Here is a 25,746-nt window from a genome sequence, read left to right as displayed (position 1 = left end):
GATGGTAAAGGCACTAATAATAATAAAATCAATAAAAATCTTAGATTTATAACTAAATATACTTCAAATCATGATAAACTTAAGAGAATTGTTCGTAAACATTGGAATATTCTATTGAATGATCCGGTACTGAAAAATATTCTAGATGAAAATCCGATATGCACTTTTAAAAGAGCCCCTTCACTTAAGAATAAACTTGCTCCCAGCAAAATAGTGATGAGGAAATTTGGAAAAAATAAAGAACAGAAGACAAAAAATTGGCTGTCCAGTAAGAAAGGTTTCTATAAATGTAATAGAGCGAATTGTGGGTTGTGTGAGTTCACTAAGGGGGAGAAATTAAAATTTATGTCTTTTTCAACAAAGGAGGAATTTGAGATAAAAACTCGCTTTTCATGTGATTCCTCTTTCGTAATATATCTACTGGAGTGCAAATGTAGCCTGCAGTATATAGGGAGAACTTCAAGACCCCTGAAAAAAAGATGGGGGGAACACATGAGAAATGTGAGGAATTCCTGCATTAAACACAGTGTCTCTAGACATGGAGTATGTTGTCATGATGGACAGACAGATTTATATAGCATTTTTCCGATTGAACAAATTACTCATAAATGGGGCAGAAATAGATTAATTGACCTAAGACAAAGGGAGACCTACTGGATCTGGAAAATGAAAACTTTGAATCCACATGGCCTTAATGAGAATTTAGACATGGCGGCATTTAATTAGGTTAGAGTCCACTATAGAATTAGTTAGTACTGGGCCTTCTCCCAATTCCTTTTAATGTTAGTTTCTTTTATTTACTCTGGGAGGTTAGTTTACAGATAGTCTTTGGGAGGATTTTGCCCAGATATCTGGGATCTTGATAGTTATTGGTTCCTAACCACCTTCTGAGCTTTCAATAGGTAGAATTAGATTCTAGAGTCTGAAATAAGAGGTGGTTATATTGTAGGGCATTATAGATTGACACATATGTAAATATCATATACATATTTATATATTTTTTAATGTTTTTTATATATTTACATTATTATTTTATTTTTCAGTTAATAAATTAGGCTTTAGTTTATGTGTCATTATGGGTTTTATATATTTATATTTTGCCTAATGATAAATTAGCAATGTCAGTTGTTATATAGTACAGCGTTGCTATTTTTGTGTAAATGCATGTAGGAGAAGCATCCCAATCTGGGGATGTATACACGTACTCATTTTTTAGTTATTGGACGGTATTTATAGCTGTGTCACTGTTCGTTACTGAATGTAACTTATGTTACTTTCTTTCCGCAACATTTCTTAACACACCTGTGACTCGATACTTATATGATACTATGTACAAGATATCACATAGTGGGTTGAGATCGTAATGCTTAGTCGGCATATATCTGCAGATTGTGTAATGTTTTGGGTTTCTTTCGATACACGGAGCCGATGTGTACATTTGAAACCGTCTGTTTCTTTTTTTATTGTTGAGAACCAATCACAAGTACGTTGATACACACCCACTTTGTGGTTGGATGATGCACTCTCCTTCACGCATGCGCTTTGTTCAGGCTTAGACGCCGAGCAAAGCGAATATAAGCTGTGTATTTTTGATATAGTATATTCACCTGAGGAAGCGGTCAAGATAGACCGGGAAACGCGTTGTGATTATATGTTTACTATTAAACATTTGCTTTTAGACTATATCGTCATCACGGCTTGAGTGATATTTTTACTTGAAACTTTTATATATTTGTGCATACGGAGTCCAGCTGCTAGCCCACCTGGTTGGGTATTTCTCCTATAGGCAGGTACTACGAGAGAGAGCAATACTGCAAGAGGGGTCAAAGCTGCAGGATATTTGCACATCACATACGGCATCAAGGCAACTACTTTAATTACGAGTGAGCAGCTACCTGGACAGCTGTTAATGTTCCAGAAAGCCGTTGTAGCACTTCTCAAGTGCCTTACTTTTTGTAAGTACGATTAATGTGTGGGGAGTGAACACCTTTCAATACTGATTCACACTATGTTGGCGCCTTCTTCTTTTTTGTGTTCTATAATTTCATGCAGACTTAGAGTCTATTGACGGTCGTAAAAGGATAAGGGGCTTCTCAGCCCCTGCAAAGAAGGTTGGGCAAGCAACCTGATCTCCTGAAAATTGTATAAAGTTTTTGTGTTTTAACATGTAAAGTTGTCATTCCTACAAGGGAGGCTGTGACAACACAAAGTAAGGACCCATTGCTTCATGACATCTCTCTGGCAACAGATTCCAAAAGTCTAGTACAGTGTAAGGTTTCTATTTTCTTCTTTTTGTTTTAACCTGTTTGCTTGTGTGTAATTTTATTTGTAACAACTTTTTATTAATAATGCATTGTGCATAATATTTTTGGCATAATAAATAATTCCTTTACTAAGCTTTAGCATTTGTCTAATAATTGAACCACATTACTGAAAGAGACTGGAGTATTAGAACTGTATATTTTAGGTTATTTTATGCTAAATTGTATTCTGAGAGTTAATGTGTAAGTCTGGGTTTTTCCTTAGGATTTTCCCTTTAATAAACCATAAGTGGTGGCAGCTTAGATATTATAGTTAGTTTAGTGTGGGTGGCATTAAAGGGGAGTTTTGGGCATTTATTTTACGTCTAGAACATACTAAAGAGTATTGTTAACCCTTGCACCCACTGAACTACGTCATAAGCTTGCCTGACGTGGCAAGATTGTGACATATTAGTGGCAGTAGAAGGGGTCTAATAGCCCTTTATGTGCCAAACAAGTGACTGGCGCAGGGTTGGTTAACCTTGGTCGTCACAGGTCACAAAAAAAAAGATGATGATTGGATTAGAATCAGTCATTTTCTTTTTTTTTTTTTAGAAACTCACATTTCCCATCCGTAACAATAAAATGTTGCAATGCTCTATAATCCTCACTAGCATGTAAGGGTTAAATCACACAATGCTCTATAATCCTCACTAGCATGTAAGGGTTAAATCACACAATGCTCTATGATCCATACTGGCATGTAAGGGTTAAATCACACAATGCTCTATAATCCTCACTGGCATGTAAGGGATAAATCACACAATGCTCTATAATCCTCACTAGCATGTAAGGGTTAAATCACACAATGCTCTATGATCCTCACTGGCATGTAAGGGTTAAATCACACAATGCTCTATGATCCATACTGGCATGTAAGGGTTAAATCACACAATGCTCTATAATCCTCACTAGCATGTAAGGGTTAAATCACACAATGCTCTATAATCCTCACTAGCATGTAAGGGTTAAATCACACAATGCTCTATGATCCATACTGGCATGTAAGGGTTAAATCACACAATGCTCTATAATCCTCACTAGCATGTAAGGGTTAAATCACACAATGCTCTATGATCCATACTGGCATGTAAGGGTTAAATCACACAATGCTCTATAATCCTCACTGGCATGTAAGGGATAAATCACACAATGCTCTATAATCCTCACTGGCATGTAAGGGTTAAATCACACAATGCTCTATAATCCTTACTGGCATGAAAGGGTTAAATCACACAATGCTCTATAATTCTCAATGGCATGTAAGGGTTAAATCACACAATGCTCTATAATCCTCACTGGCATGTAAGGGTTAAATCACACAATGCTCTATAATCCTCACTGGCATGTAAGGGTTAAATCACACAATGCTCTATAATCCTCACTGGCATGTAAGGGTTAAATCACACAATGCTCTATAATCCTCGCTGGCATGTAAGGGTTAAATCACACAATGCTCTATAATCCTCGCTGGCATGTAAGGGTTAAATCACACAATGCTCTATAATCCTCGCTGGCATGTAAGGGTTAAATCACACAATGCTCTTTAATCCTCACTGGCATGTCAGGGTTAAATCACACAATGCACTATAATCTTCACTGGCGTGTAAGGGTTAAATCACACAATGCACTATAATCTTCACTGGCATGTAAGGGTTAAATCACACAATGCTCTATAATCCTCACTGGCATGTAAGGGTTAAATCACACAATGCTCTATAATCCTCGCTGGCATGTAAGGGTTAAAATCACACAATGCTCTATAATTCTCACTGGCATGTAAGGGTTAAATCACACAATGCTCTATAATCCTCGCTGGCATGTAAGGGTTAAATCACACAATGCTCTATAATCCTCGCTGGCATGTAAGGGTTAAATCACACAATGCTCTATAATTCTCGCTGGCATGTAAGGGTTAAATCACACAATGCTCTATAATCCTCGCTGGCATGTAAGGGTTAAATCACACAATGCTCTATAATCCTCGCTGGCATGTAAGGGTTAAATCACACAATGCTCTTTAATCCTCACTGGCATGTAAGGGTTAAATCACACAATGCTCTATAACCCTCGCTGGCATTTAAGGGTTAAATCACACAATGCTCTTTAATCCTCACTGGCATGTAAGGGTTAAATCACACAATGCACTATAATCTTCACTGGCGTGTAAGGGTTAAATCACACAATGCACTATAATCTTCACTGGCATGTAAGGGTTAAATCACACAATGCACTATAATCTTCACTGGCGTGTAAAGGGTTAAATCACTTACCTCCAGTGGGGAAGCAAAGCTGTACTGTTCCTCTTGCAACAAGATCACAAATTCCTACAACAAAACAAAGTGTTAAACTTCTCAGCACCAAATATTAAATATTTAGCAAGCGATGAGCGCGTTTTGTCTCCCAGACCTTCAGTATTCTCGCCAGTTCTGCGCTTGTTATTTTTTCTTCGTTGACATCAGTTTTCATATGGCGCCAGATTCCTATGACGAGGTCATTTATGTATTTTGTGAGATGGTTTCTGAAATCCTCATCCATATCTGTTCATGTAGGGAGAGACAGAGAAGAAATATAAAAAGGGCAAAGTGTTGGGCACTGCCCAAATTATGCAGCAGATTGGGCTGAGATTCACTAACAGCCTTTCTGGTTCACCAATATCTATGATATTTTATGGAGTTGATTCACTAATTATTAGAGATGCTTTAGTGAATAAGCTGTGCAAAATAACAGAATAATGGCAGCTGTCAATGATTCTAGTCCAGTAATTATGAATTGGGAGATGCAATAAACCAGTTAATGAAGTGAGATGAGTAGTTAGTGGGCTAAATTCACTAAAGTCCTTCTCCAGCCTTAGCAGCTCCTATGTACCATGATGCAAATGAATCACTAAACTCACTCATCTATTGTATATATGCATAATGACACTGGTACTGGTGATATTGGGCAGCGTTCCTCAAGTACCCCCAACAAGCCAGGTTTTCATTATAGCTGAACCAGTGCACAGGTGAAGTAATCAGCTGACCCGTAACCATGGTTACTAACCTGCTCTCACCCATCAGCTGATTATTTCACCTGTGTACTTGTGCAGCTATACTGAAAACCTGGCCTGCTGAGGGTATTTGAGGACCGCTATTTAGAAACAATGATGTTGGGGACAATGGAGGGGGCTTTTAGTGAATTGGACAAGTGTTACCTGTAAGTTTCCCCTCTACTGAGCGGAGGAGCCTTTTCCCGGGGTGCGGTAAGAGAGAGCAGGATACAGAGGGACTTCTCAGCGTATTTAATACCAGGGGGTTCTTGACACTTTTGCGCAGGGTCTGTCAGAATAAAATAACAACAATGTGACAGATAAACACTGTGAGAGGGGAGAGAATAAAATAAATATGTGTGTGCACCTAATACGGAAAGCCACTGATTATTCTTATCATTTCTTTATAAATTGCCACCAAATTCCGTAGAGCTGGGTGTATGACTATAAAGTGACATTGATTCATGGGTAATAAAGAAATATAGATACGTAGAACAGACTAAACCAAACTCATTAATAAAATAGCCAGAGGGCTCTGTTCTGAAGAGCTTACAATGTACAGAAGACTCAGGGGCAGAGACTAAACAAATGGATAACAGATTAGATGCACTTAGTAGACACTTATCTTCCCTCAGTCTGGGAATTGGTGCAGCTCATCAGATTCATGGTGACTCCTGGTATTTAAAACTTTTACCAAATAAAGAACCTGCAAAGGTTTAAGCTAGGCCAGTGAGCATCTGATGAAAACTATAGTACAGACAGTAACTAACATGTTCAGACAAAGCTACGGTGAAATGCGCATCAGGCGGACGTAACCTGGTGTGTGCTGCTTTAAGCTAGGCCAGTGAGCATCTGATGAAAACTATAGTACAGACAGTAACTAACATGTTCAGACAAAGCTACGGCGAAATGCGCATCAGGCGGACGTAACCTGGTGTGTGCTGCTTTAAGCTAGGCCAGTGAGCATCTGATGAAAACTATAGTACAGACAGTAACTAACATGTTCAGACAAAGCTACGGTGAAATGCGCATCAGCCGGACGTAACCTGGTGTGTGCTGCTTTGAGTATGTGTTGAAAATTGTCCCATATACATCTATTTGTTACATACCTTTAAATATACTTAGTATGTGTTGAAAGAGTTCCACACACATCTATTTGTGGGCAAGTTTGTAATACTTAGAGTACTTATATAGGAGTGTGAGAGGTATCTTAATTAATGCGGTTTTGGGACTGTGTCCCCTATTCTCTATAGAAAACATATTTAATCAGACTCATCATTAGCAGGAACTAACATATCTCCCCTGTATTTTGCCATCTTACTTGTTACATTTTATAACGTAATACTGGTATATTTCAGCACACACAGGTTTTCACCCTTTTTTCTTTTAAATATATATGTTTGTCTTATGTATATAAGGTCCGCTTATTACGGACTATTTTATATGTTTATTTACCTATATACCCTTTGGAGTGAGTGCTTTTCATGGTGCTTCTGTCTCTCTTTATTTATAATACTACACACTGCACTCTTATTAACCTCTGTTAGCCGTAAAGACCAAGCAATTAAGACCTTATTATCCTATTGGTGGAACCTTCTAAATGAAGGTACAACAACTCCATAATCTGAGTATTCTGGATCCAAGGCATGTGGTATATAAAGGAATGCAATACTGAAGTCAGAAAGAGTCAGAATAAAAGCACTTAAAGGAGCAGTAAATACAGTAGATTTGCATAAAAAACAAATGCATAATAACAAGACAATGCAATAGTCTGAACTACAAATGAGAAGTAGATTTTCTTCTGACAAATTTCAAAGTTATGTCTATCTATTTCCACTCCTCCTGTATCATGTGACAGCCAACAGCCAATCACAAATGCATATACGCAGTGACGTATTTAGGCTATGTGCTGCCCTAGCCCCCCCCCCTCCCCACACACACACGTGTTTTAGGCCTTTTTTGGCCATAATATTTTTTGGTGAGGGTGTAACATGACTTGTTGTGAAGTGCAGTAAGTGTGTAATGGAAGTGTGCATATTTGTGTGTGCATGTAGTGAGACTAAAAAATTGCTACCCCCCAAATCAGCCGCTCTAGCAAAGTGCCTTGTTTGCCTAGGCCAAAATACACCCCTGCATATACGTATATTCTGTGAATTCTTGCACATGCTCAGTAGGAGCTGGTGACTAAAAAAGTGTATATATAAAAGACTGTGCACATATTGTTAATGGAAGTACATTGGAAAGTTGTTTAATATTGCTCTATCTGAATAATGAAAGTTTAATTTTGACTTGAGTATCCCTTTAATAAAATACTAGACTATGTTACTGTACATGGCACCTTCATCAAAAATTGTGGTTATAATTTAGAGGTGGAAAAATAGGGGATGCAACAATGTCTGAAATATTCATAAGGCTACACTAAGAATTAATTAAACTTACAACAGAAGGAAATATGGGCAGACATGATTGTTATTGACAAAAAACTTAGCTTTTTTTAATTAATTTATAATGAAAGTTAAGTTTTAGCTGTAGGAAGGTTCCATGTGTTCATGAGTCAGTGGAGTTCATATGATGTGAAGTTTCTTAAAAACAACCATCAAAAAAATAATTTTCTAAGGTGTTCTCTTCAAATTTGCAAACCCAAGGAAAAGCCATGAAATGCGCTTAACCTCCTTCTTGTAATAGATTGTAAATTACCCTGTGAGTCTATTTATGTAAACTCACCTCTTGCACGCTGGTTAGGTAAGCTCGAGCATCTTCTTTCTCACACTTTTCATAGTCATGCCAGTCCCGTATCAGGATGTCCAAATGCTGTAACACAAAATGCGTTAGCACTGAGTTATGTGACGTCTGAAATAAAGAGAGGTCAAAGGAGATGGGATGAAAGTTTAATGAATGCTGAGAGAACTGGGATGTGGAGTGAAGAATTACAAATCTCAGTGATAGAAGACTGGGGACTAGGAGTCACTACTGTGAAGCATTTGTAAATCTGAAAATAGACCCAAGTACTGAGGAGAAATAGTATAGACCTAACAAATCCCTGGATATACCTCAGGAAGTGACCTATTAGCAACTTATAGTTGGGTTGAGAAAGTTTTGAATTATAATCAGCGCAATACAAAGCATAACAGATGGGACATTTCTAATAGAATTGTCAAGGGTAAGACAAATGCAGCGTTAGTTTAGGTACAGGATCAGCAATGGAGTGTCAGCTCACATGGCAGAAAGCAGAGGGGCAGGACAGAGGCAAAGTCACTTCAGGCAGAATTAGTTCAGCAGACAAGGCGGGTAAAGAAAACGCGCCTAATTCATTAATGAAACTAATTAATGGGCAATTGAAAGGCCGTGGTGTCACCTTGAATAGTTTAGAAATAGTGTGAAACAGTGTAAAAACAATGATGGGAACATATACCAATCAGCAAGTGGAAATTCATAACTGTCAAAGGAATTATGTGGACAACCATGAATAAACGCATAAAGCATTTACTCGCTTTGACAGGTGTGAGCAACATGGTGATGTCTGTACTTCAGAAGTGTAGGGAAAGTACTGGCGCTAAAGCAGGGGTATACGGGTGTTTCTTGAAACAATTAAACAATAAGACAATAGGGTGGATACTAATGTAGAATATGTAAAAGACCTAATCAATACTATCCAGGTAGTTAGAAATTTATAAAAATCAACATAAATCTCTAAGGATTAGTTCGATAAAGCAGATTACAATAGAAATAAACAATGTTTAATATATCAAAAATAGTATAGAGGAGACTAAAATTACATAAAGTCAATCAGACAGAATCACATACAATTGATGTGTAACATACAGTGGTTTCCCAAATAAAGCATAAAAGTCACTTAAAAAAGTTATAAGAATCTGGACATCCAGTGATTAAAAATGCCTATATAAAAAACTTATATAAAAAGAATGGAAGATTAGCGTTGCTAGTGAGAATACTGAATATATACAGACAGTAGTTATGTTCACAATAAGTAATGAATAACTCTCATATGCAGTAGTTATGTTCACAATAAGTAATGAATACCTCTCATATGCAGTCGATCTTACTATAATGGTACAGTATTGGATCGTGCTGAACTCATATGGGAGCAGTACCTTTGGATGAGTTTAGGATAATGGTCGATGTCTTTAAGCACCGAACAGGGCATTTTGCCGTTTTTACAAATGGCTGCTTTGCTGGAGCTGTTGGAATAGCCGAAAGACGCTACTCGCTTCCGCATCTGGCATGGTTCTGAGGAGTTCCGATCACTTGGGTTGCCTAACCACGTGATATGGTGATTGGATCAGCTGTCTTTAGTTTGACATTTGTTCGGCTGATGCCGGAAGCAGCCTGCGATGGTTTCAATTACTGCTGGGACTCAAATTTGGGTATAGCAGTTATGCCAATAGTCAGTGCTTGCAGTCAGGCAAATGTTGGACAGCAAATGTTTATAACAAATGTGTCTTAGTGCCAGAGTATCCCCTCAAGCTGGTTGTTGAAATCCGCAGTACTACTGGGATATAATAGCAGTGTACAGCAAAATTCCAAAAGATTTTGGGTGATGGTAGTAGGTGTAGTGATGGGTGATTACACATATCGCCTTTGCTAAAAAACACAATCAACGTATTTCACCCCTCTCTTGGGGCTTTTTCCTTTTTGTAAAAGCTTCTTATATACCCCTTCCTCTATCCTTATTGGTCAGTCTGGAGTGGGCATGTTTTAAGGTGGCATATACCACATATGAAGAATTTTACAAATGAAGAATTTTAACGTAATTTTACATGTTGCATATTCGATTAGCCTCAAATAAAAGAAGAGGTAACCATATTACAAAACTAACGTCATATTATGGACACTGTGTTTATGTATAAAGAAGTATAGATCAATATGTAGATGTTTTCACTAGAGTAAGTGTTATACATAACCCCTTCACTCGTACATAAATAGTGTGACATCTAGTTCAGAATTCAGACCTAGGGGGTTCTGCTTCTTTTTTCAGTAACTTTATTTAGAAGTTCCCTCCCCTCCATTCAGGTCTTACTTTCACTACTCCCCAAAAAGAAAAGTCTTTCAATTTATTATTGTTGACCTCCCTAAAGTGTTTATAAAGATGCCCTTTTCAATAATGCAGAGGTGCTCCCTAATTCTCTCTTTCTCAGAGTTCTTGACGTTTCACCTAAATATTGTTTCTTGCAACTACATTGAATGAGATAAATGACCCCTTTATCAGTGCATCTAATGGTATCGCTAATCTGAAACATTTCTCCTGTCTGTGTAGAAGAGAATTGTTTTTTCTTATTACTATACTTGTAGGATCTACAGTAGTAGCAAGGTAAAAACCCCTTAACTTCATTCCCTAATAGATCACATTGCTTGGGTTTAGAACTTGATACTAAATTGAAAGACTTTTCTTTTTGGGGAGTAGTGAAAGTAAGACCCAATGGAGGGGAGGGAACTTCTCAATAAAGTTACTGAAAAAAGAAGCAGAACCCCCTAGGTCTGAATTCTGAACTAGATGTCACACTATTTATGTACGAGTGAAGGGGTTATGTATAACACTTACTCCAGTAAAAACATCTACATATTGATCTGTACTTCTTTATACTTAAACACAGTGTCCAGAATATGACGTTAGTTTTGTAATATGGTTACCTCTTCTTTTATTTGAGGCTAATCGAATATGCAACATGTGAAATTATGTTAAAATTCTTCATATGTGGTATTTACCACTGTAACGGACCGCTTTGCACACAAGGGGTTAAACCGCCGTTTAGCAGATCTTCCTTTCCAGAGACACAGGCACAGCTACTGCAGAACACCAAACTCCCGAACTGGAACCTCACGAATAGCTGCTAGCAGACGAACAGGAAAAGCACCCAAGCTGCTTACACTCCTGGCAATCAGTCTCTAACAGCATACAGTAAATCCCCCCAAAGACGAGACAAGGCACCGTGTTGAGGGTCAAGCAGTGAACAGCCAGAGCTGGGGGTTTATGGTTCTATTATACACATTCTTACATATTAGTACCACCCACAGGGTTTTGTAAAACAACCAATAAACACATACAATACTCTCAGACACTCCCCCACAAAATCCTCCCCTCTGCCTGTGATACAATTACCTTACACAATGGGTTAATGTAATTATCACAGGCAGAGAAATACAGTGTTCCACATTATTCATAACTTTAAAAGTATGCATCACACTTACATTTTCAGAATCAGCACACTCCAAATACAAACATATGTCAAAATCATCCAAATTGGTCCAGTGGTTCAAAAGATAGATCAGAGTCCTTTATGAGCAAATGAAGCATGGCTTTTCTGCCCAAAACCAGTTCCACAGAGTCTTCTATCCTGGAGATAATTGGAAAGTAATCCAATTATCTCCAAGGACAGAGGCAAAACTCCATTGAACACATGGTAGCAAAAGACAATAAAATACATAAAAACATACAACTGTGCAGCCACTGCACAAAACAGGCACATTCAACATTCCCCAGATAGCCTAGATCTGAGCGCACATTATTACTGAATGGCGCTCAGATCACACACATACAGTTCAATTGCCATGGAGCCAAAGTCTTTCACATAGTCTCTCATTACGAATGGGCTCCATGGCATAGCTATCTGGGGTATCACTGTTCAAATAGGGCAAGCACCGAACGACCCGGCCTTCGTTTCCCTGCAGGGGAAAATCAAGCGTTTCAACATGGGGCCATAGTCTAAAGGCAGCAGGCGGGCAACCAGGCTCCTCCAATGCACAGTGGCAAGATTGGTCTCGTCACATCTCTCCCCTTTTCCAAACAGACTAACAGGGTATCTGACCTCCTGCCGGTCAGTGCCCTGGTTAGTCCAGCAACCCACCCACAAAACACAATCAGCAGTACAGCCCACCCACAATAAATGCTTACTACACCTGGGTAGAGGAGAAACTTGTCCATATCCAGGTGCCTCACCGCGGCTGTGCGGGGGACTGGTAGGCTGCCTTGGTGGGTTGCTGAGTGGGCAGAAAACAGCGGTACTCTGCCCTGGTGCCATTGCTACCACGGAAGTAGCCTGGTTGGAGCCTGGTTGTGGGAGGGGGAGACCGACTGTCTCCCCTTTAGATACACAGCTCTGTTGCTGGAGGGGAAAACCGACTGTCTCCCCTTTGGCTAAACAGCCCTGTTGCTGGGGGACAGGACCGACCATCCCTACCCCCTCTGCTGTAAGTGCAGAGACCACGGTCCCATCTGCACGGTTGTGGGGTTTACTGTCTCCCCTGGGTATGTAAAGCTGCCGCTGGGGAGAGGGGGTAACAAGCTCCTCTCCCATACATACTTCCAGCCGCGGGGGAGGGAGACCGACTGTCTCCGCTCCCAATACCGAGTCCTGCTGCTGGGGAAAGGAGACTAGGCTCTCTTTTCCCTGTAACACACACTGCTGTTGGGGAGCAGGACCGACCGTTTCTGCCCCCGGTAGCTCAGTCTGCCACTGGGGAATGGAGTCTGGGCTCCCAATTCCATGCATATCACTCTGCTGCTGGGGGACAGGACCAACTGTCTCTGCCCCCTGTAACTCAGCCTGCCGCTGGGGATTGGAGACTGGGCTCCCAATTCCCTGCAATTCACTCTGCTGCTGGGGGACAGGACCAACTGTCTCTGCCCCCTGTAACTCAGCCTGCGGCTGGGGAATGGAGACTGGGCTCCCCATTCCCTGCAGGACCAGTGGAGAGACCTCGGTCCCATCTCCACCGGCCACCTGGGGTCCTTCCCAGTAAATCTCTACAATATCTTCCCAGCTGAATGGGTCTGGATCTGGGTCTGTCACCTTGCTGTCCTGCTGAGCCTTCCCAATGGAGTGGAAGAGATCTTGGTAGTCCTGCTCCAGTTCCAACTCCAGGGTTGCTAGGTAAGCCAGGTCTTGCTCTACCTCACGGGGGTCATCCCAGTCATGCCTAGCCTCCCTCTCGTAGAAAATGTCCTGAAGTCTGGTCTGCGCAGGGCTCCCGAAGTCAGGCTCTGCAAAGGATTCCCATAACAAGCCAGGACCATCAAACTCCTCTCCCTCTGGCTTGTCATGCTCGGCTGTCTAGGGTATATACTGTGCCATATACCACCAGAGCGCCTGGTAGGCAGCCTCCAGCTATAGCTCCTGCCATACCCGGTGCTCTAGTTCCTTCACCCATTCCTCCAAGGGCTGCTCTCCCAGGAAGGGCATCCGCAGGGCCACTTGCTTCTGCAACCGCTGCTCTTCACTGGGGAGACTCTCACCCCGCTGGTATTGTACATTATCCTGGGCCTGGTACCAGATGCCTTTCCTTAAAGCATCCCGGCCATCCAGGTCCTCCTCCTCGTATAACACTGCTGGTTCCATTCTGTTGCTTTTAGGGTCGCTGTACTGGGACATGCGTTGCCCCCAACTTGTAAATCCTCGGAATGGTGTCTCTTGTAGCTGTCATTCTGGCTGTGGGAACGATCCAGCCGCTGCCACCACTTGTAACGGGCCGCTTTGCACACAAGGGGTTAAACCGCCGTTTAGTAGATTTCCCTTCCAGAGACACAGGCACAACTACTGCAGAACACCAAACTCCCGAACTGAAACCTCACGAATAGCTGCTAGCAGACGAACAGGAAAAGTAAGTAGGAAGTAATCCAATTATCTCCAAGGACAGAGGCAAAACTCCAATGAAAACATAGTAGCAAAAGACAATAAAATACATAAAAACATACAACTGTGCAGCTTATTACTGAATGGCACTCAGATCACACACATACAGTTCAATTGCCATGGAGCCAAAGTCTTTCACATAGTCTTTCGTTACGAATGGGCTCCATGGCATAGCTATCTGGGGTATTACTGTTCAAATAGGGCAAGCACCGAACGACCCGGCCTTCGTTTCCCTGCAGGGGAAAATCAAGCATTTCAACATGGGGCCATAGTCTAAAGGCAGCAGGCGGGCAACCAGGCTCCTCCAATGCACAGTGGCGAGATTGGTCTCGTCACAACCACCTTAAAACATTGTTCATTATTGTGTAAAAACACGCCCACCCCAGACTGACCAATAAGGATAGAGGAAGGGTTATATAAGAAGCTTTTTCAAAAAGAAACATCTTGATAAAGCCCCAAGAGAGGGGTGAAATGCGTTGATTGTGTTTTTTAGCAAAGGTGATCTGTGTAATCACCCACTTCTACACCTACTACCATCACCCAAAAACTTTCAGGATTTTGCTGTACACTGCTATTAAATCCTAGCAGTACTGCAGATTTCAACAACCAGCTTGAGGGGATATGCTGGCGCTAAGACACATTTGTTATAAACATTTGCTGTCTAACATTTGCCTGGCTGCAAGCACTGACTATTGGCATAACTGCTATACCCGAATTTGAGTCCCAGCAGTAATTGAAACCATTGCAGGCTGCTTCCGGCATTAGCCGAACAAATGTCAAACTAAAGACAGCTGATCCAAATCACCATATCATGTGATTAGGAAACCCACGTGATCGGAACTCCTCAGAACCACGCCAGACACTGAAGCGAGTAGCGTCTTTTGGCTATTCCAACAGCTCCAGCAAAGCGGCCGTTTGCGAAAGGGTAAAACGCCCTGTTCGGTGCTTTAAGACAATGGCCATTATCCTAAACTCATCCAAAGATACTGCCCCCATATGAGTTCAGCACAATCCAAAACTGTACCATTATAGCAAGATCAGTTGCATATGGGAGTTATTCATTCCTTATTGTGAACATAACTACTGCATATGAGAGTTATTCATTCCTTATTGTGAACATAACTACTGCATATGAGAGTTATTCATTACTTATTGTGAACATAACTACTGCATATGAGAGGTATTAATTTCTTATTGTGAACATAACTACTGCATATGAGAGTTATTCATTACTTATTGTGAACATAACTACTGTCTGTATATATTCAGTATTCTCACTAGCAACGTTAATCTTCCATTCTTTTTATATAAGTTTTTTATACAGGCATTTTTAATCACTGGATGTCCAGATTCTTATAAATTTTTAAGTGACTTTTATGCTTTTTTTGGGAAACCACTGTATGTTACACATCAATTGTATGTGATTCTGTCTGATTGACTTTATGTAATTTTAGTCTCCTCTATACTATTTTTTATATATTAAACATTGTTTATTTCTATTGTAATCTGCTTTATCGAACTAATCCTTAGAGATTTATGTTGATTTTATATATTTCTAACTACCTGTATAGTATTGACTAGGTTTTTTACATACACTACATTAGTATCCACCCTATTGTCTTATTGTTTAATTTAATAAGACCCTTATACCCCTGCTTTAGCGCCAGTACTTTTCCTACACTTCTGTATACACTCTGTGGGGCTTCTTGAGAGAGTGGGCCCTCTTTGTACTTGGCAGTGGGATTGTTTCTAGTGCCAGTTCTACCCAGTTGTCTGTACTTTAGACATGACTAGAGGTGCTCGCACTAAGAATGGTCGGATGGGGGGTCAATCATTGGAATGGGAAGCAGAAGAGAAGTAGATGAAATGTAGGGTATGGTTGGGAAAGCAGACCTGATGTAGGGGAAGGGGGCAGGTCTAATTTACCTGTAAATATTGCAATGAAAATGATTTTCCTGTCAATTCAGCGATATGGAGATACAACTGAAACACAAAGTGTGATACAGAATGAGCGTCATTATAGATCTCAGTGCAACTAAAACCTATAGGTATCAGCTCAAGTGATTCAGGACAAAACAAATCACAGTCATATCTGAAAAGGGTCACTCTAATCCTAGTAGCCCAATTTAATACTAACAAGGGGAAAATGAAAGACTCTATATATATATATATATATATATATATTAAATGAAGTCTTCAGAAGAAGTCAGAGACAACTTCTCAGATGCTACCTGCTGATCTACCATTCACTAAGTCACTCTGAAACAGACCAAGGGCGCCACTTGGTGTAATATCTTTATAACAAATGATAATAACTGAGATGAAGACTTACAACTATAAAGCACATCCAGGTGCTCAAGTGCTGGTGAGAATGGGCAGGGGCAGTTTGTATACGGTTATGAAACCTATAGCAGTATTGCTCTTAATGTTTTTATACATTTTAGTGAGTTTATGACTCACACTGCAGGAAGTGCATAGCATTTGCAAGTCCACTCCATCACCTTTTATTTCCATTTGTCAAGATATTACACCATGTGGCTCACTTGTGGTTTTCCCCCCACTTTTTATACCTTAGCCAAAAATACTCACATACCAAAACTCTATGTTCAGTTCCTATAATATATATATTTATATACACTAAAGCTCCCCCTGTATATGGCTTTAGTGCGTTTATAACTACACCCTAAACCGCTGAGCTTCTAACAAGATTAACTTACCTCAAGATATTCCAGTTCAGTTGTTTTAAGACTTGAATTTACATTGAAAATCTGAAATAGACACAACAAAAACATAAAGGTAAATCCCTGTTGTGTTGTGAGATTACGTCAGGTAAATGGGCGTCGTGCACCTACCAGGTATGAGCTGAGCACCATCGATAAGGCTGATAGCTTAATGCAGGTCTCTTTATCTCCTTCTATATCCAGTGATCCCTCCGTATCCAGGACATAAACCACTGTCTGTGTAGAGACAAAAACAAATAATAAATATAATTATTAACCCCTTCTGTGATGAACGCTGCATTAGGTGAAGACCCTGCCCTGCATAAGCTATCTTAAAGGAACATGGGAGTTACTAGGGCTATACAGCCTGACGATACTGTAGTGGAGCAATTAAATCTGCATCGCATGATCACGCTGTGTGACGATCTCAGAGGTTACCCTGATACTTATAAGGTTAGCAGGTTTAAGCATTTAACTGGACAGTCCAGTATTTTAAAGGGGCAGTCTACATCAGAATTGTTATTGTTTAAAAAGATAGATAATCCCTTTATTACCCATTCCCAAGTTTTGCATAACCAACACTGTTATATTAATATACTTTTTACCTTTGTGATGATCTTGTATATATGCCTCTGCAGACTGCCCCCTTATCTCAGGTATTTTGACAGACATGCATTATATATATATATATATATATATATATATATATATATATATGTGTGTGTGTGTGTATGTACAGACATATATACACATATAAACACATACATACATATGTATACATATATAGATACATATAAGTGCATTGGAGCTCTTTGCAGTGAAGTAGATAAAAACATGAAGAAGCTTATTTATGTAATATTCATATTTAATACAGCTTTAACTATGTTTTTACTGTAAATATTTTACATTCAAATGTTCTGCACATAGCATGATTTGATCTAAGTATATTTTAATAGATATTCCTATATATATATATATATATATATATATATATATATATATATATATATATATATATATATATATACACTGTATTTATACCTATATATAATTATGTATGTATATATATATATATATATATATATATATATATATATATATATATATATATATTGTACCAGAATACTATCAGATAGATATATGTAGAAATATGTATTTATGAACAATTAGAACATATTCTTCTATGTGAAATATTACAATTTTCATGTCAGATTAGCGCAACTGAGAATATGTGATCTTGTTAGCGCGTGAGTAAGGTGTTAGTGATACCTAACATGCACAAAAAGCTTACTTCTAGCGCAGTTAATGCTGGAGCGGGAGTGATAAATACCTCTCCAATTGTGATCTGGTCATTAGTAAGGAAACATATTACATTTTCAGATTTAATTTACAGAAAAAGTACAAAAGTAGTTTCACTATGCATATTTTTTATAAGGAATTGACTCTGATTTCCTCATAATGGCATCTACATTAATTTAAAGGGATAGGAAAGTCAAAATTAAACTTGCATGATTCAGATAGAGCAGGTCATTTTAAGACACTTTCAAATTTACTTCTATTTTCAAATGTGCTTCGTTCTCTTGGAATCCCTTGTTGAAAAAGCATATGCACATATCCTACACTAGTGGAAGCTAGCTGCTGATTGGTGCCTGCACACATTTGTCTCTTGTGATTGGCTAACTAGATGTGTTCAGCTAGCTGCCAATGTTCCATCAGCAAAGGATAACAAGAGAATGAAGCAAATTTGATCATAAAAGTAAATTGGAAAGTTGTTTAAAATTGTATGTTCTTGAGGGGCAGCAAGAGGTGGTGAGAGAGGACACCCCGGACATGGCGATTATCTCAATAGACGCGGAAAAGGCGTTCGATTCGGTACATCATGACCATATTGCATTTACTTTAGAACAATTTGGAGTCACTGGCCACTTTCTGAATTTTTTTTAACAACTTGTATAAAAACGCCTCTACGAGAATAATCGTAAATGGTCTTTTTACACAGATCATAAAACTAGAGAGGGGCACGAGACAGGGTTGTCCTCTCTCCCCGCTTCTATTTGACTTAGCCATCGAACCCCTCGCGATCCAAATTCGGCAACAATTAGATGGGATTAAGATCAATAAAAATGTGCTGCGGATTGCACTATATGCAGACGATGTCTTAGTATATATATCAAACACCTCTAGAAACATACCAAAACTTCTTTCAATAATTCAACAGTTTGGATCATTTTCAGGCTATAGTGTTAACACAGCGAAATCAGAATTACTCTGGGTCAGACAGACTATGGATTCATTGACATCTATCCCTTTTAATATAGTACAGGACTCACTCAAATACCTAGGTATTTGGATATCATCTAACCCCGATAACTGGTATACCTTGAATATACTTCCTGTCCTCACTAAAATAAAAGAAACTTTAAAAAATTGGCAGAATCTCCCTCTCTCGCTGTCGGGGCGCATAGCTCTTTATAAAATGGCTCTTCTCCCCAGAATCCTCTACGTTCTTCAAAACACGCCATTGCTTCTTAAAACAAAGGACATTGTATCATTTAACACTGTCTTACAAACATTCATCTGGCAGAACAGAAAACCAAGAATCTCGTTAGCCAGATTAGCGCTACCCAGAAATTTCGGGGGACTATCCCTCCCCGACCTTTGCTTATATAATCAGGTATTTCTGGCGCGAATTGTAGCAGATTGGCTTACCAACAGTAATTATATAACAAATGGTGAATTAGAGAGCTGTATAGTATATCCATTCTCATTGTCAGCTCTGATTCACTGCGACGGTAAAACATTACCCATCGAAGTGAAAAGGATAAGATCTATACTTAACCCAATCTGCATGTGGAGGAAGATATGTCTCTCTCTCCATATTAAGCCTGAGGTTTCAAGATATGCCCCAATAATGAATAACTCCCAGTTCCCAGCAGGAATGCAGTCTGCTTTATTTTCCAAATGGGCATCTTTGGGCTTGGTAAAGGTGGAACAACTCTTAGATTTCGAAAGAAGATGCATCAAGACCTTTAATTCCCTCAAGGAGGAATTCCATATCCCTAATCAAAACATCTTTGCGTACCTTCAGGTGAGACACTTTGCCCTTAAACAGGTGGCTGATCATGGCTGGGACTGGTCACTTGGAGATATGGATAGGTGGTTAACGTTGGTCAAGAACGGGGTTAAGTCAATTTCATTTATTTATCAAACTTTGACTTTACTTAAAGGCCCTGACACATTGGAAAAACTCCATTCCAAGTGGACCCTAATGCTTGGACAGGACTCTCTAGATCCAGCCCTTCTTACCTTTTCGATTCACGAGGTCTCCCGAGTCACTCTCTCCGCAACCTGGAGGGAATCGCATGCAAGGTTTCTACACATGACTTATTTCACCCCAGAAAAGGGCTTTAAATGCCTGAACACTAGGTTTAACAAATGCCCAAAATGTTCACTTGCGGCAGCTAGCCTTCTACATATAATGTGGGACTGTCCGAAAATCCAGAATTTCTGGTTGAGAGTACAATATTGGCTTAACAACATAGTTAAAGTTCCTTCCTTCACATTTTCCTCCAGGAGGGTAGTTTTTTTTGCCGATAATGTAGGCATAATACACAATAATAATAAAATTATTAGTATGGTCATCCTTGCGGTTAGATACTTGATCCTAAAAAAATGGAAAACAAAAACAATTCCAAGCATAACTGAAGTTAAAAACTGCTTAAAGAGACAATGTATCATTGAACAACTTGATACTAATCTACAAAATGACAGAGACATAAGGAATTTTTTCTCTAAGTGGTCTCAATTTATTAAAGCCCTTTCCCCCAGTGAGATCGAATACATTAACTGTTAACACTGTTAGGGATCTGGTAGACAGCAGCCTGTCTATTGGGTTCTAGAAAAGATCAGAATCATAGGGGAAGGAACCTTTTTTTTTTTTTCTTTCTTCCTTTTTCCCTTCTTTTCTCGTTATCCCCCCCCCCCTTTTTCCTTTTAATGTTGACACAAAGAAAACTAAAATATTCTACGATAGAATCATGAAATTTAACCTCCATGACTAATTTTTTCCTCTAATCACGCCAAGAAAATGCTCAAATCCCTTTCCATCTTTGGAAGTTAGTTGATAAGGTACATGTCCTCAAAGGAGTTGAGCTTACCCCTTTCTTCTATTCACATTTTCAGGTAATTTGGGGTAGCTAGGCTCCCATTGACTTACCTTTTTTTTTTTTTTTTTTGAATGACTACATCTAGCTATTTGTGCTGTACCTTATGTTTGGTTTGATTCTCGTTTCACTTTATTTGTATATAGAATCTGTAAGATTAAAAATAACAAAAACTCCAAGAGAGTGATATATGATTAGACGTTATTAGAACGATTCCTATCAAACTGAAAATCCTTTAAGTTGTTTAGATAAATGTATTCACTGTACTTATTTCCTGTATTTTTGTTTGAATTTTGCCTAACTCCGCACCCTGCGTGGTGAGAGATAGATACCAATTGTATTCTTATGTCACTCTCTGGATCTAAATAAAAATTAAAATGTCAAAAAAAAAATTGTATGTTCTTTCTAAATTGTGAAATAAAATGTTAGGGTTTTCTGTCCCTTTAATTTGAATTAATTTAAACTTAAGTTTAAATGTATAGTGGCCAATACAGCTCCATTTAACACTCAGCAGCAGTAGAGCCGAGTTAGTCCAGATCTAATGACTGCATCATTACTATGGATACTTGTTATGTCTGATGAGTGTGTATATCATTACTATGGATACTTGTTATGTCTGATGAGTGTGTATATCATTACTATGGATACTTGTTATGTCTGATGAGTGTGTATATCATTACTATGGATACTTGTTATGTCTGATGAGTGTGTATATCATTACTATGGATACTTGTTATCTCTGATGAGTGTGTATATCATTACTATGGATACTTGTTATGTCTGATGAGTGTGTATATCATTACTATGGATACTTGTTATGTCTGATGAGTGTATATATCATTACTATGTATACTTGTTATGTCTGATGAGTGTGTATATCATTACTATGGATACTTGTTATGTCTGATGAGTGTGTATATCATTACTATGTATACTTGTTATGTCTGATGAATGTGTATATCATTACTATGTATACTTGTTATGTCTGATGAGTGTGTATATCATTACTATGGATACTTGTTATGTCTGATGAGTGTGTATATCATTACTATGTATACTTGTTATGTCTGATGAGTGTGTATATCATTACTATGGATACTTGTTATGTCTGATGAATGTGTATATCATTACTATGGATACTTGTTATGTCTGATGAGTGTGTATATCATTACTATGGATACTTGTTATGTCTGATGAGTGTGTATATCATTACTATGGATACTTGTTATGTCTGATGAGTGTGTATATCATTACTATGGATACTTGTTATGTCTGATGAATGTGTATATCATTACTATGGATACTTGTTATGTCTGATGAGTGTGTATATCATTACTATGTATACTTGTTATGTCTGATGAGTGTGTATATCATTACTATGGATACTTGTTATGTCTGATGAGTGTGTATATCATTACTATGGATACTTGTTATGTCTGATGAGTGTGTATATCATTACTATGGATACTTGTTATGTCTGATGAGTGTGTATATCATTACTATGGATACTTGTTATGTCTGATGAGTGTGTATATCATTACTATGTATACTTGTAATGTCTGATGAGTGTGTATATCATTACTATGTATACTTGTAATGTCTGATGAGTGTGTATATCATTACTATGTATACTTGTTATGTCTGATGAGTGTGTATATCATTACTATGGATACTTGTTATGTCTGATGAGTGTGTATATCATTACTATGTATACTTGTAATGTCTGATGAGTGTGTATATCATTACTATGTATACTTGTTATGTCTGATGAGTGTGTATATCATTACTATGTATACTTGTTATGTCTGATGAGTGTGTATATAATTACTATGGATACTTGTTATGTCTGATGAGTGTGTATATCATTACTATGTATACTTGTTATGTCTGATGAGTGTGTATATCATTACTATGTATACTTGTTATGTCTGATGAGTGTGTATATCATTACTATGGATACTTGTTATGTCTGATGAGTGTGTATATCATTACTATGGATACTTGTTATGTCTGATGAGTGTGTATATCATTACTATGGATACTTGTTATGTCTGATGAGTGTGTATATCATTACTATGGATACTTGTTATGTCTGATGAGTGTGTATATCATTACTATGTATACTTGTTATGTCTAATGAGTGTGTATATCATTACTATGTATACTTGTTATGTCTGATGAGTGTGTATATCATTACTATGTATACTTGTTATGTCTGATGAGTGTGTATATATTAACTATGGATACTTGTTATGTCTGATGAGTGTGTATATCATTACTATGGATACTTGTTATGTCTGATGAGTGTGTATATCATTACTATGGATACTTGTTATGTCTGATGAGTGTGTATATCATTACTATGGATACTTGTTATGTCTGATGAGTGTGTATATCATTACTATGTATACTTGTTATGTCTGATGAGTGTGTATATCATTACTATGTATACTTGTTATGTCTGATGAGTGTGTATATCATTACTATGTATACTTGTTATGTCTGATGAGTGTGTATATCATTACTATGTATACTTGTTATGTCTGATGAGTGTGTATATCATTACTATGGATACTTGTTATGTCTGATGAGTGTGTATATCATTACTATGGATATTTGTTATGTCTGATGAGTGTGTATATCATTACTATGGATACTTGTTATGTCTGATGAGTGTGTATATCATTACTATGGATACTTGTTATGTCTGATGAGTGTGTATATCATTACTATGGATACTTGTTATGTCTGATGAGTGTGTATATCATTACTATGTATACTTGTTATGTCTGATGAGTGTGTATATCATTACTATGGATACTTGTTATGTCTGATGAGTGTGTATATCATTACTATGTATACTTGTTATGTCTGATGAGTGTGTATATCATTACTATGGATACTTGTTATATCTGATGAGTGTGTATATCATTACTATGGATACTTGTTATGTCTGATGAGTGTGTATATCATTACTATGGATACTTGTTATGTCTGATGAGTGTGTATATCATTACTATGGATACTTGTTATGTCTGATGAGTGTGTATATCATTACTATGGATACTTGTTATGTCTGATGAGTGTGTATATCATTACTAAGGATACTTGTTATGTCTGATGAGTGTGTATATAATTACTATGGATACTTGTTATGTCTGATGAGTGTGTATATCATTACTATGGATACTTGTTATGTCTGATGAGTGTGTATATCATTACTATGTATACTTGTTATGTCTGATGAGTGTGTATATCATTACTATGGATACTTGTTATGTCTGATGAGTGTGTATATCATTACTATGGATACTTGTTATGTCTGATGAGTGTGTATATCATTACTATGGATACTTGTTATGTCTGATGAGTGTGTATATCATTACTATGGATACTTGTTATCTCTGATGAGTGTGTATATCATTACTATGGATACTTGTTATGTCTGATGAGTGTGTATATTATTACTATGGATACTTGTTATCTCTGATGAGTGTGTATATCATTACTATGGATACTTGTTATGTCTGATGAGTGTGTATATCATTACTATGGATACTTGTTATGTCTGATGAGTGTGTATATCATTACTATGGATACTTGTTATGTCTGATGAGTGTGTATATCATTACTATGGATACTTGTTATGTCTGATGAGTGTGTATATCATTACTATGGATACTTGTTATGTCTGATGAGTGTGTATATCATTACTATGGATACTTGTTATGTCTGATGAGTGTGTATATCATTACTATGGATACTTGTTATCTCTGATGAGTGTGTATATCATTACTATGGATACTTGTAATGTCTGATGAGTGTGTATATCATTACTATGGATACTTGTTATCTCTGATGAGTGTGTATATCATTACTATGGATACTTGTTATCTCTGATGAGTGTGTATATCATTACTATGGATACTTGTTATGTCTGATGAGTGTGTATATCATTACTATGGATACTAGTTATGTCTGATGAGTGTATATATTATTACTATGAATACTTGTTATGTCTGATGAGTGTGTATATCATTACTATGGATACTTGTTATGTCTGATGAGTGTGTATATCATTACTATGGATACTTGTTATGTCTGATGAGTGTGTATATCATTACTATGGATACTAGTTATGTCTGATGAGTGTGTATATCTCCTTTTTACCTATAAACTCATTAGAGAGGAGTTTTAATTATAGGATTAAAGGGACGGTAAATAGTTTGTAATAAATAATTCTTAATGGTGCATTAAACTGATTTTTTCATGATTCAGATAGCACATGCAATTTTAAACAACTTTCTATTTTAATTCTATTACTAAATTTTCTTTCCGTTCTCTTTGTGTCTTATGTTGAAAAGCAAGGAGCGTGCACGTATCTGGAGTAGTATATGGCAGCAGGTTTGCAAGAATATTATCCATTTTCAAGCGTACTAGACAGCTGGACTCTTTCCTGCCATATAGTGCTACAGACATCTACCTAGGTATTTCTTCAACAAAGAATAACATAAAAATGAAGCAAACATGGTAATAGAAATAAAGTTGTGTGCTCTGTCTGAACCACAAAAGAAAATGTTTGGGGTTCATATCCCTTTTAAAAAATTGCAATATACACTAATTATTTATTTTGCCCCATTTCCCTGTAATCTATGTTTGAAAAGTGTGGGTTTCCCAGTCCTGAAAACAGAGAGCACATGTCATGCTTTACAAGCCCAACCCTGCCACATATCTGTCCTTAATTTACAGTTTATCTTATCTTGACTCCTCTAAATAAGATAAATGATGTGTAGAGTTTGATCATTAAAAAAACTGTTGCAGCAAACAAGGTGTTAATCTGCTCTAATAATGTTCAGACTCTACTGATATGTAAATCTATTGGAAAGA

The 25,746-nt window shown here is 37.8% G+C and overlaps 1 protein-coding gene across 6 annotated transcripts in view; it reads right to left on the bottom strand.

Annotated features, from left to right (window-relative positions):
* The window catches only part of LOC128642401 (RING finger protein 112), a 135,324-nt gene that overhangs the window by 23,306 nt on the left and 86,272 nt on the right, over window positions 1–25,746 (bottom strand). For all 6 annotated transcript variants that reach the window (XM_053695159.1, XM_053695164.1, XM_053695160.1 and 3 more), the window contains 7 exons: window positions 16,829–16,933; window positions 16,694–16,744; window positions 15,903–15,959; window positions 8,053–8,139; window positions 5,494–5,617; window positions 4,710–4,840; window positions 4,574–4,627 (listed from right to left, as the gene is read on the bottom strand). In XM_053695159.1, the coding sequence (XP_053551134.1) occupies window positions 4,574–4,627; window positions 4,710–4,840; window positions 5,494–5,617; window positions 8,053–8,139; window positions 15,903–15,959; window positions 16,694–16,744; window positions 16,829–16,933 (609 nt within the window). The remainder of the gene's footprint in view (window positions 1–4,573; window positions 4,628–4,709; window positions 4,841–5,493; window positions 5,618–8,052; window positions 8,140–15,902; window positions 15,960–16,693; window positions 16,745–16,828; window positions 16,934–25,746) is intronic.

This window comes from Bombina bombina, chromosome 11, assembly GCF_027579735.1.
Source record: "Bombina bombina isolate aBomBom1 chromosome 11, aBomBom1.pri, whole genome shotgun sequence".
NCBI lineage: Eukaryota > Metazoa > Chordata > Amphibia > Anura > Bombinatoridae > Bombina > Bombina bombina.
The sequence above is the reverse complement of the archived record's forward strand: the minus strand, read 5'-3'. Positions and strand labels throughout refer to the sequence as shown.